Here is a 13,987-nt window from a genome sequence, read left to right on the forward strand (position 1 = left end):
GCCAAGCAGTGTGGTCTTATTAATGCACGCTCGTTGGTAAAGCATGCACAAGAATTATACCTTTTGCTTTAAACTAATTTTTATTTTTTATTTTGAAAGTTTTATAGAGCGCGAACAAGACCCTCGTGGGTATCAGAGCGCTTTACAAACATAGAGGTTATCCGTACAAAACAATGCAGTTATTTATATAATAGCAATAAAGCAGATAGGTCCAGTCAAACATAACATTTTGTGCCACAATGAGCTAAAACTGTGCAAGCGACTGATGACGCAAAGAGTCAAGGGTAAGGTAACTATAGAATCTAGGTGGTCTGATTGACCCTTGTCAAAGAAAGGATATTGATGACGGTGCGAGTGTTCACAAGATTTCTTAGTCTATATTCATGTGAATTTTGCCATGAGGATACATTTTACTTCCTTTTTAAAGGATGCGGTGGAGGAAAGAAGTCTGGTTTCTGGAGGCAGTCCGTTCCAGATCCTGGGTGCCATCCCTGAGAAGGATCGTTTATATGTTTTTTCTTGGTGAATCTTTGTGGTTGCAATAGAAGATTGTGGGCACTTCTTGTGGATCTGGTATCACCAGAGATTGTAATCTTCTGTGTGAGGTATCTGGGTGTATTGTGATGAATGGCCTTATGTGCCATACATGCAATTTTCATGGGAATTCTGGCTTCAAATGGAAGGCAGTTCAAGGATTTTAAGTCTGGAGAGATGTTGGAGCTTCTTTTCGAGCCAGTGATGAGTCTCGCTGCAGCGTTAATGGAGGCTCTTAGGAGTGCTGTTGCTGTTTTAGGGAGGCTACAGAGAGCGACATTTCCATAATCCACCCAAGGGATAACTAGAGCTTGAACTGCCATCTTGAAGTCATTGGCAGGCAGAAAGGGTTTCAGTTTCCTCAGAGTAATAATCTGGAAGTTTGCTCCCTTAGTTGCATTACTAATGTGTTTCTGCAGGTTGAGGTTGCAGTCAAGGGTTATACCTAATGATTTTGCTGAGTCCACAAAGGTTGGTTGAATGTTGAATGCAGTAAGATGTTTCAGCCAATCTTGCATGATGGGGACTTTGGCGGGTGGAGCTATTAGAAGGAATTCAGTTTTTAAAGCGTTCAATTTGAGATGGTTCTCTGCCAGCCAAGTCTGTGTTTTTCCAAGAGTTGTGTTGAGCAGTTTAATGTCATCAGTCATCAGGGGTGTGTATCTTGAGGTATAGTTGGGTGTTGTCTGCATACATGTGATATTGCCCGTTGGATGCTTGCAACAGAACAGTGAGAGGTTCCATGAATAAATTGAACAAAGTTGGGGAAAGAGAGAATCATTGCGGGACTCCTAGCTTTACTGGAACGGGTTTGGACAGGATGTTGTTGACCTTGAATTTTTGCGTCCGGTTATGAAGAAAAGTGGGTTTATCAGGCTCAGTTAATCACTGAGCCTGATAAACCCATTCTGTGATTCAACAGATCTATCAGGTTCTCATGTTTGACCATATCAAAGGCTGATGAGAGGTCTTGCAGGATAAGTAGACATGTGCCGTTTTGATCAAGTATTTGTAGCGCATCGTCAATTATGTGTGTCATAGCTGATTTTGTGCTGTGACTCGCTCGGAAGCCTGATTGGTGAATGTTCAGGAGGTCAAATTGATTGATGTGATTTGTCAGTTGGTTGTGAACACGTTTTTACAACAGTTTGGCCAAAGTTGGGATATTGGAAATGGGGAGATAGTTGTTTAAGTCTGTGGGGTCAGCTGTGGGCTTCTTTAATATGGGTGATACTTGTCCCACTTTAAGGGCGTCCGGGATGCAACCTTGTTGGAGTGAACTATTAATGACTTTGGTCCAGAGAGGCAGAAGCAATGGGGTAAAGTCCTTTACTGCGTTTGTGGGAGAGGGTCATTGAGGTGGTTGGAAGGCTTCAGGGTACTGAGAATCTTGCCAAATGCTTCTTCTGTGTATGTGTCGAAGGAGGACCAGGCAACGTCATTTTTTAGGTCAAACTTTCGAAGGGTTTGGTGTGACGCAGTAGGTAGTGGGGGTGATGTTTTGATGTGGGGACTCGTGTGCAAGCTTAGGTCTGTGAGGAGATCTTTCTTAATGTTATCAGTCTTTAGATTAAAGAAGGTAGAGAAATCTTCACAGGTCGGTTGTGTGTGAGATAAGTCTTGTAGACGTTGCTGTTCATCTTTGGATTGAGTTTTGATGAACTCAAACAGTTTTTTTGGTCGGTTTCTTGCTTGGTCTAGCTGATGACTGAAGAAGTCTGCTTTTGTGCGTTTGATCTTACGATAGTATGCATTTCTTTTTTTCTTCAAGATTTTGAGGTGCATTTCGGAGGGGACTAATCTCCAATTGCATTTCGAAGTTATAAGAGAAGCTCTATCTTCGTTCAGTAGATCATTGTACCAGGGTTTGAGTCTTTTGAGGAAACTCTCTTTAGTTGAAGGGGAGCAACCTCATTAAGTATCGAGGTCATAGAGTTGAGGTAGTGGTTGGTGAGAGCATGTACATTGAGGGAACCGGCAGGGGGCAGAAGTAGATTGTAACTAGAGGAGGGTAATGTGTTAGGGTTGAGTTTCTTCAAGTCTCTTTTCCAAACCTTTGGTTTTGTGGGTTGAGCTGTATTTAATTTCACTAATTCATTGATAAAGAAGGTGACAATATGGTGGCCTGACCAATCGCAGGGTTGGATCGATTCAAGCTGAATGGAATCACCTTTGGAGATTATTAGGTCCAAGATTGAACCTTTGTTGTGAGCAGGGCTGTTGCACATTTGGGTAAGGTCTAGAGCGATGAGGAAAGATTTGAGGCTATTGACCACTGAGTCGTTGCAATCGTTCCAGTGGAGATTGAAGTCACCAAGGAATATTTGGGTATTTTGTCGTCCAGTGTTAGTTGTGATCATATCCATGAGGTGGTCGGAGAATATGGGGTTGTCACCAGGTGGGTGGTAGATAGTGCGTAAAGAGATTAGTGGTTTGCTGTTGCTTTTAATGTCGAGGTATAGGTATTTGCAGGAGGAGAAAACTGGGGATATGGCTCTAATTACAGAGAGGTTGCTACAGTAGATACATGCGATTACTCCCCCTATCTTGCCACTCCTGTGCAATCAAATGATGTTGTAGTTTGGTGGTACTAAAATGTCGATGAGTGGCGAGGAGGAGTCTGTTAGCCAGGTCTCGGTTAGTGTTATCAGGTCCAGGTCGTGTGCGATAATGAGGTCAGCTATGTCCGCTGCGTGTCTGGAGGCCGATCTACAATTCAGGAGTGTACATTTAAGACGGGGTGCGATGAGGGAAGAGGTGGTATCTTGAGTGAATGTGACCTTTCTAAGATTATTGTCGATGATTCCTCTATTGTTGTGCGTGTAGGACTTGTGCGGGTTGGGAGGGATAGTAGAGATGGGCAAGTGTGTGGGAGATGGGGGTGTCGTAAGAGTGGGTTCGTAGGAGTGTAGAAGAGTGAGAAGTTCGCTCTCCGAAAGTGGATTGGTGCTTCGCATTGGGCGGGTAGCAAAATTCTGGGCACAGAAGTGGCCCTACGATTCACCTGCTCACCGGGATATAAAGTGATAAATCAGCCTATAACTCACATAATTTGATTGGGGGAGTAGCAATTGTTTTCAAAGTTAGATGAGAAATGGCAATACTCCTAGTTTCATGGCATGGACACATGGGGCTTCTCTCCAAAAGGAAAATGATGAATAGCCTTGTCAGGGATTCTCTGCTATAGACCTCCAGGGAACTCACTAAATGGGCTCCAATCCCCCCTAAATCTGATATCAAACCTAACTCTGACCCATTCCAAGCTAGTAGTACTAGGGGACTTTAAAATCTGACCGAAGATAGGTCTCACACTCAAAATCATGACTTTCTTATCCCTTGTGAATCTTTAACATTAGAACAAATAGTTAAGGTGCCTAGACATCAAGGAGGACACACTCAGGACCTTATACTCGAACCTCAACACTTGGTGGCAGTAGAGGATGTGGCCCCTGTATATTGGTCAGATCATCATTTAATCACCTTCAAAATAATAGGGCTCAATCAAAAAAATTATCCAAAAACTACTATAGCAAAGATACAGGAAAGAGCAGGGGCTAAAATAGGAAAGTTGGAAGGTAGGAGACTATTTAATATTTCACACTGTTTTCAGGAACAAAACACAGATACAAACTACAACCACTTACAGAGTGCATTTACAGAGGCACTAGATGATTGTATTCCAGTAAAAATGCTAACACCAAAACAAAAACTCTCATCCCCATGGTATACCCAGACTTTACAAAATGTACAGTAGAACCTTCACACGAACTGTGCAACAAGCTGTCGGACTTCTTCTATAATAAAGTGGAGTTAATTTTAATTGATATCAGTACAGATAATTTGATGGGCAAGGGAAAAACCCATTAATTTTGGTTTCACCCTGAAATTCCTCCGCAGTCGTGCGAATGTACCTCAGCAAGAAGGGCTCTATGAGAAACTGGTTAAAATTGACTTACCAAATGAGGAAGAATTCAACACATTGGCTATGTCAATTTCTTCCAGGTCACTACTAGACCCTGTACTACATAGGACCTGGAAAGAAAGAGGGAACTAATTATTTCCAGATCTACGAAAAATGTGTAACTAATCGCTAGTTACAGGTTCAGTGCCATTGGCCTGGAAGAAACCATGGGTCACACCTTAATTGAAGAAACCTCTAGTGGATGTTCAGGATCCTAATAATGTCTGACCAATCTCCCAGCTCCCATATCCAATGAAGATTTGTAGAAAGGCATGTCAGCAAAATACTAGCTAACTTCGTAGAAAGAAACAAACTACTTGAATTGGAACAGATGGGCTTTAGTTCAGCCCATGGCAGGGAATCAGCCTAATTGTGGCAACAGATATGTTGAGGATTCGGGTTGACGGTGGTCAGATGGTTGTCCTGATTTTGGTAGACCTGGCAGTGCCATTCGACATCGTCAACCACCAAATACTACTCAACAGACTAAAGGCAACAGGGGTGGAAGCTATGTTCCTGAAGTGGATTGAATCCTAGCTATCAGAGAGATGTCAAGCAATCTATCTCCTCCCTTTTACATCAGATTTTAAAGAAACCTTGCACAGAGTGCCACAGGGCTCAGCGTTAAGTTCTATTCTGTTCAATGTGTATTTACGCCCTTTATTAGCACTAATTAAGTCATTTGGGTTGTCTTTTATTAACTACGCAGATGACACCCAATTTATAATATCTGTAGATAAAGATGATCCTAACCAGTTGGATGGAATCCATGTTTGCCTAATAGGGATGACGTATTGGCGAAATAAAAACACATTAAAATTTAATGGAAGTAAAACAGTTCTTGTGCTGTTCCCCCAGAAAAGTACCATGTCTACTTCCAAATAATTTCTGGCCGTGGATGAAAGATATGGATCTGATTACAGCTCACTCAATGCGAAATTTAGGAGTCCCGATCGATAAGAAAACTTTTATGGAAGTGCAGGTCAATAGGACATTAGCCACATGCCATAGACAAATGCAGAACTTGCAGAAATGTGGACCCCTACTACCTCAGCCAGCAAGAAAGTAGGCTGTACAGAGCACAATATAAAGCAGGATATACTACTGTAATGCCCTCCTACTGTGAATTGCAGTCTATATGCTTAAAAGGCTATAAAGAATACAGGTAATGGCGGCCAATCTAGCACTCAACAAATCAAGGTTTGACTCCGCAAAAGCACCCTAAAAGAACTCCACTGGCTACCAGTAATAGAAAGCGGCATTTTGTAAGTGATGTGCATAGTTGCACATCACTACAAACTTGCAAGGAAGTTGAGATCGTCTTCAGCTAATCTCATCTGTGTTCCCAAGTTTAAGACAACTAGGGTAAGAGGGGGAGCCTTTCAAGTTAACACCAGTATTAATCAATGTGGGATACCCAGTATAGTGCAGAATCTGGGGACAATCACATGAAGCGAAAAGTGGTTCTGCCACGACACACTTTACAAAGACAAGTAATGTCAAAGTCATTTATCCCTTTTCTCCACTGGGATATCAACAAATGTTTCTAGAGAGACTATCTAAATACATGATACAAGCAAAATAGCATGGATTAATCAATTCTAGTAAAAAAAGGAGTTGTTCATAGAAAAGCAAGTACTATACACAGTAGTATCTGGTGAAAGGTGTGAGGCAAAGTGAAATAACGTGTATAACGTACATACATCACAACACATCCATTGGATACATATATAAATGAAAAATGACATTCAGTTACGAGTGAAAAACAATTATATATTCTCACCAGGAACTAGAATTTTCTTTAACCAATTTGTAAAGGTGACAGTGGAATGTACTGCTTCTAATTATGCATCAACTTTTCCACCATTGTAATTCTGTGCTATACTTGAGCATCAAAAGTGGGTGTTCTGCATTTTTTGTAATGTATGTACGTCATACCCGGTATTTCACCTTGTCTCACACCTTTCACCAGATACTATTGTGTGTAGAACTTGCTTTTCTATGAACAACTCCTTTTTTTACTAAAATAAATTATGAATAACATATTTAATGTATGCTATTTTTCTTGTACCATGGGTTTAAATAGTCTCTCTAGAAACATTAGTTGTTTTCAAGTTAAGGCAGGACAATTTTGGAATAAGCTGCCTAGCCCCCTCAAAACAGGCGGAAATCTACTCTGCTTTAAGAGGAGCCTTAAAACCTGACTCTTTGCTAAATAAATTAAGCTATGTCAGAGCCTGCCTCTGCCAAAAATGAGCAATGCAGATCCCCAATAGCTGTGGTTTTTATTGTTGAACGCTGATAACGGCAAGATGCCTGTCAGGTAATAATAATAATATACAGGTCTTCCTTGAGGAGCAACATCCATGCATCCAGAAAGACACCCAAACCCTTCTCCCATTTAAGAAAAACCTGAAGACACACCTCTTTTTAAAAATTTTCGTTTTTAATTGAAGTATAGATCATGAGCACATAATCAAACATTAAGATTCTCAACATGCAATTGTGGGGTTGCAAGAACAGTGTACACAACAAGATATTGTAGGAATTAAAACAAAAGACAGAATCAAAGCTTAAATACTGAGAAATTCCGCTATTTCAGACATTATACAATTATACAAGGTAGAAAAACATCATAGCAGTGATAAAGAAGTAGAGAAAATATTAATATATATCACGGTACAGAGAAAAATCTAAAATAATCAGTCTTCTGCGTCCATATATATTCTAACCGGACCCTAAATTTGTTGCCCCAGTGCCCTTTTCCGCCTTCCTTTCAGCGCATACAAACTATGTTCATTATTATAGGTAAAAAGATACCGGGCCCGCCATGCTTCAAATGAAGGGGGATCACTTTGTAGCCAGCACGAGGCAATGCATAGCCTTAGAACCGCTGTGGCAACAAATATCAGATAACCAGTGTTATCAATAGGCACGGCCTGAGCACACCCCGTATTTATACCAAATAAAATCTGCATGAGTGTAAGCTGAAAAGGAATACTCAGAAACTCAGAAACAAACTTATTTACATGCCTAAACAATTCCCTCAGTTTAACACAAGTACCAAAAATATGCATCACGTCCGCCTGTTGAGTACTGCACCTAAAACATTTCCCATCTGGGTCCCCACCCCACTTTGAAATTTTATCTGGAGTGTGGTACAAGTAAAATACGGTTTTATAATGTTGCGTGACAAGGTTGGAGGACATAAGTACTCGTCCAGCAAGCTCGATTGACCTTTCAAGCAGAATTCCATGGCATCCTAGCCTATTTTCCCATTTGCTTCCTTGTGCTTCTAAATCATTAGGCATGGCCTCTAACATTAAGTTATACAATACCCCGATCCGAACTCCTTTCTTGTTGGCCTCAATGAGAGGATTGGGTGACATGCATACAGTAGTTTTCAGTAAGTAATCACGTAATTGCAAATACTTAAAAAAATGTGTAGTTGGGAGTTGATATTGTTCCTTTAACTCGCTAAATGATTTTAAACCGTCCCCTGTATATAAGTCCCCCAAAATAATTAAACCTTTCGTTCGCCAGTTCACCACTATACGATCCCAACAGATACTAGGATAAAAAAACGGGGCAATCAATGGAGTATATCTAGAGACCTTTTCAATTTTATAGATCTTTTTAATTGCCTTCCATACTTTATAAGTGGCAGCGACCACCTTAAATCTGGTGCGGTTGTAATAATTCCAGTCCATATGGAGAAAAAGGCAATTCCTAGCTTCCGCACCAAGAAGTAGACTATATATTGAGGGTTGTAGTGCTGGCTCCATCGGTCCTACCCCTGTAAGTAAGATATTCATGTGCTGGAGCATGCAAGCATGGTAATATAAAAGGAAATCCGGTACCGCCCACCCTCCTACAGCCTTTGGCAAAATCATATATTTTTTTGCACGCCGTTCCTTTCCCCGAGACCATAAAAATGTCATACAAATCAACTGCAGTTGTGCAATGTAAGCAAGGGGGATCTCTAATGGTTTACACCGATAAAAATAGAGGATCTTGGGTAATATCATCATTTTAGAGTATTACATCTGCCAACTATCGTTAGATGAAGGTATTCATACTGATCCAGTTGTTTTCAGATACCAGTGAGTAATCTCTGCCAATTAGATTGTATTGTAGCGGAGGCCAGGGCTCTTATCTGTACCCTAGATATGTGACCTCTGAAAGTACCCTAGTATCTAAAAAAGACTTGATATTGACACATAAAATCTGAGTCTTAGCAGTGTTTAATTTGTACCCAGATACCGAGCCATATACCGCTGCTAGATGTTCAATCTCGGGCATCGCCACAGCAGGCTTTGGAGAGAGTACAGCAACATCATCGGCATACGCTAGTACCTGATATTGTTGCTGATGTACCATGACTGGCGGAATCTGAGAGTTGTTCTCCATCATTTTTTAAAACGGATCGATGTAAATGGCAAATAGCAAAGAGGAACACGGGCAATCTTGCCTTGTCCCCCTTTGTATTGAAACCAATGCGGATTGCAGCCCCATTACATAGATCCGTGCACTTGGCTGTTGATACAACGTCTGTATAGATTTTATATATTTTGGACCAAACCCTCGAGACTTCATCACATCCCATAGGAAAGCACATGACACTTGGTTGAAAGCCATCTCGGCATCCAGTAGTATGAGGCTCAGTGGTACTTCCAAACCGTTTGCATAGTCTATTAAAGCGATAACCCGATTAACCTGATCAGTTGTGCCTCGTTTGGGAATAAACCCATGCTGATGCACAGAGACCAGCGGAGATATCACGCCTGAAAGCCTTGCTACCAATATTTTCGAATACATTTTTCCTTCAGTATTTAACAATGATATAGGTCGGTATGAGGCTGGTTGATCTGCAGGTTTTCCCTTTTTTCTAAAAACCACTATACTGGCCTCATCCCACGTTTTAGGATACGATCCGGTCTGCGCCAGCCTAAATGTAGCTAACATGTCGTGTTTCAAAGCTTGAAAAAAAACATTTGTACATCTCTAACGGAAGCTTGTCGGGACCGCTGCCTTTCCTGCTGGGAGTCCTTTATTTGCCACTTGAAGTTCAGACATCGATATTGGGGCCTCTAGCTTTGCTGCAATTTCACTGTCCAAATCTTGCCCACAAAATTGTCCCAGCAAAGATGCGGCTTTACTGCTATCATAATCTTCTCTGGTATATAGTCGAGTATAGAACTGTCTGAAACTTCCACTATTTCCGTTTCACTCTCTACCACTTGCCCTAGTATATCCTTGATACTATTGATTGTTTGTGCCGCTTCCCTCGTTCTCATTTTCTGGGCCAAGCTCCTGCCACTTGCCTCCCCATACTCATAAAGAAGCAGTCGTCTAGTAGTATACGTTTTTGCCGCCTCTTTGCTCCACTGATAGTTTACCTTTGTCTTGCATCGAAGACACACCTCTTTAAAGACTACAATTTCACAATGCTTTAACAGTCCACCTCCACTCCAAGAAGCCAGCTTCCCCTTCATTCATCTTTTGTATGCATCATTACCTTATTCCCTGTCATCACTCCCTGTTTTTGGCTAGTTCCGCTACTGTGTTCTTTCCCACCCAATTCTTCTAGTTTGACTATGAGGTTTGTAGAGACCGCACAGACATCTGCGTCTTGATCTGCTATGAAAATATTTCATGCACGAAAACTCTACACCAGATTAATAGGCATGTTGTAACACAGATATAAGGAACTGCCATTGATATGTCCAGGACTATAAGTAATTGCAAACTTGTAGACAAGAAAATGGCACATGTTGCAAGACTATCATTAGTACAGAGGATGGACTTCTTGCAAGCTGGTTTCTCTGGTAAGTAATTCTGATGATAGTCTGTTTAGACTCTAAAAAGTAGAGGCACCATTCCAAAAAGGCAGCTTAATTAGTAACAATTATTTATCAGAGATTGCATACATGCACTCTGATGTTCATTTTCTGAAAACAAACACACCACATATGAAATATTGAGATTATTGTTTACATCTGGACAATTACAAGAAAGTTCAACTTGCTGCAATGTTTTTTTCTAATATTGTTTACTCTGGATCTGACTGACACTGAATACATAAATTATGTATTGTAGATGTGTGCCTACACTTTGGTATATTTTCATATTTTTTTAGATTTATGGAACTCCAATGAGTACTCCATGGAATTCTATGTATACTCTAGGGGCCTGATTCACAAAGGTACACCTACACTTTTGTGTAAGTTTGCATTTGTTTAGAATTCACAAAACTGCACTTTAATTATAGGTTTACGAGTGGGGAGACTCCAAAGTCGAGGTTGGAGAACTCTGCGCATAAAAGATATGATATGCCAATCTTTTAATATGAAGAATTCTCTGCCCTGATTTCAGAGTCTCCATACTCGTAAACTTACAATTAAAATGCAGTTTTGTGAATTTCAAACAAACGTAAACTTACACAAAAGTTTAAGTTTGCCTTTGTGAATCAGATGGTATATTTTTAGGTATCTTCATACACCCTATGCTTATTTTAGTGGATGTTCTTCATCAGCATTGTAGAAGTATCCGATGTTTATCCTATATGGGTAAACCCATTTGAGTAGCCACTTTCTATATACCACCATGAAATATCAGGAAAGTGACTTACTAGAGTATTTCACATTAATAACTTTTAAAGTTGTTAAAATGAGCTGCAAAATGTATTAAATAATCAAGAAACGCAAGACTATTTGGGTGCTTACCAACGTTTTGACAGACAGCCGCTCTATGAATCATACAATGTCGGCCCATGGGTGAGTTGTTGTACAGTTACATTTCACTGAGGGGCACACAAATGTTTGGGAAAACCTTTACATTGCATGTAATCCTGACACATGGGTTGAACCAATTGTTTACCACAATAAGTAGTACTTCTAAAGTCATGGTAGGATTCTGTTGTTACTATGATCGTTCTTGCATTCTAACAACCTTTCCTAAGACACTAGTTACAAAAATACTTCTGAGCTTGGCTTTTTGCCCTCTCATTTTAGAGAGAACCATCACACCATCATTGCCACAACGTGGTACATCTACTCAGTTTAAATGGCAGAAAACACCCTTATCCTCTACTCAATCAATTAGGCACTCATAGTTAAACCCTGTTGGACTGTATCATCTCACATTATTTATGTCATTTAGATGAGGATTAAAATAAGTAAAATGATGTCAACATTATCCAGTTAATCTTGAGTATTGTGCTAGAAAGCTTTCATTCATGCTTAACAATATTTAGGATAAGTGTAAAAGTGATTACATTGCTACCTGTTTAAATTCCCATGGAGTGTCATAATTTGCCTTAACTGATTTTGTTTTTCAGAGATTAGCATATTGCATCACCCCTGAAAATGAACATCATCTTGTAGCACAAGGGAATGTGAGACAGTTCAAGGTTGGTAATTTTGGTCATTTATAAAAACAGAAAATAATGATAATTTTAGATACTCCTTTTGTGCTCCAGTCATACCTAATGTCCATGCTTACACATTGTTGAGAATCTCCATACTTCCTGCCAACCATAGCAGCCAATTATTGTTAGGAGAGATCTCACTAGCTGAATGCCAGAGCTCCACTTCTTTTGGAAGGGTTTGTGCCGTACAAAGACACATACATATTACCAACAGTGTATCGACTCTCATAAACCTTTTGGCCATTGTCTGTGGCTTCCAATGCAGCCATGGCATTGAACCTAAAGTGGAACAGAAAAAGCAATATGTAGCAATAGATCAATGGAACAAAGAAGAGGTGAGTGCAGATGGAAGTTTGCCAATGGGTATATGAAATGTGTTGTGCTGGAGTGAGTTTATGGAATATTGAAGCTTGATTAAATGTATGGAAGTTCACATATGTGGTTTATGATGTAACCATTACTTACCTGGGTGCAGATATATGGATTTCCATCTGAGGCACTAATGATATTTGACTGCATGCACTTTGGGTGAAGGAAGTGACACGGTGTGCTAAGGATAATCCTGGAAGATCGATCAACGTGGCCTATTTAACGTTTACAAAAAAAGAGTTTACTTGCTCTTTAGTGAGTGAGGTGTGTGCTTGTAAGACAACACAAAATACACAGAAGGTACGGTGTAGGGAAAAGTGAACCCGAATTGTGCCACAGGCTAATCTCAAGCACAAGTGCATGCAGAGAAGGAGGGCACACATGTCACACAAACCAGGTACCAACAGGCATATAGGACCTGTATATATTCAAGGATCTGTACATTACATTGCTTTTACATCTAGTGCGACTGATATCGAAATTCTTTTAGCACACCACACTTCTTTTTTCAGTGACAATCCCCACATTAGATGGTGAATCAAATCTTGCATTAGTAAGGGAGTGCATGATATACTGAGACTGCAGCCAGTTTATGGGAGGGTTCATTATTCTAGAAAAAATTACAGTGTATACAGTAGGGTAAGTGAGGAAGTAATGGGACAAGCATGGAGACTATGGGGCATATTGATGGGAGGCTTGCATCATGTTTGCACCTCGCAAAGTCGTACATGCTTGACACAAGCCTATAAGTCAGATTTATGAAGCCATGCAAAGCCACTTTGCGTGGCTGTGAACGGCTTCAAAAAGTCTGGAGTAAGGCAACGCACCGCAAATTGATGCATTGCCTTACACTGCGCAAGAGAGACAATCCATGGACATTGCTGTAGGTGTTGCCACGTAAAACCCATTTTTTATATATTCATAAATTTACAAGGACTTGTAAACCTGGGAATGTGGCCAAATCTTGTGCCTCCCCAGGGGAGGGATAATAATCCTCGTGTTTTTCTCTTTCTATGTGTTATGCATTCTTCAGCACACATAGGTAAAGCAAAAAGCCTCTCAGGATTGTTTTTGTGCAGGAAGATAACCCTTCTTCACTAAAACATTCCTGCATGCAATGGAGGAATCCTTTCATCATGGTTGATGGGTGCCTGCTTTGCCAGCTAGGTTGCCAAAATGGGGCCAGCACAGGGAGAATGGATAGGAATGTGCCAAATTTGATAAATACAGTGCATTCCTGGCTTTCACTGTGACATAGGGAAGTGCAGCAAGGTTACTTTCTGTCCTGCCCTGTGCTACAAATTTCATAAATATGGCCCTATGACATTAAAATGAGAGATGACTATGAAAATGTGCAGGAAACTGTGGATGAGCTAGAGGTGAATTGGAACCAGTAACAATTCTAGTGAATGCAGGATCTGGAATTATAACAGTGTTCTTTTAGTGTCATGAGACCAAGTAGAAAACCTGGTTCCCAATATGGTAGGCATTCGCTTGGATACACATTTAGATGGAAAGATTTGCCAGGGCTCTTTGTGCCTGGGTTGAGATACTTTTGAGGAGAGACCCAGAGAAAGTGCGTGTGGGAATGTGGAGGCCAGAGCATTTAGTATGATCACATCACAAATGTTTACAGATGAAATAAATAAGTGCAGTAAAATCGAGGTTCTTTTAGCTATTGATGAAGACAAGTT

The 13,987-nt window shown here is 40.5% G+C and overlaps 1 protein-coding gene across 1 annotated transcript in view; it reads left to right on the forward strand.

Moving 5' to 3' along the window:
- The window catches only part of SLC6A2 (solute carrier family 6 member 2), a 1,509,850-nt gene that overhangs the window by 1,482,978 nt on the left and 12,885 nt on the right, over positions 1 to 13,987 (forward strand). Inside the window, exon 14 of the mRNA XM_086945193.1 lies at positions 11,835 to 11,906. Within this exon, the coding sequence (XP_086801319.1) occupies positions 11,835 to 11,906 (72 nt within the window). The remainder of the gene's footprint in view (positions 1 to 11,834; positions 11,907 to 13,987) is intronic.

This window comes from Lissotriton vulgaris, chromosome 12 (assembly GCF_964263255.1).
Source record: "Lissotriton vulgaris chromosome 12, aLisVul1.2, whole genome shotgun sequence".
In the NCBI taxonomy this organism is placed as follows: Eukaryota; Metazoa; Chordata; class Amphibia; order Caudata; family Salamandridae; genus Lissotriton; species Lissotriton vulgaris.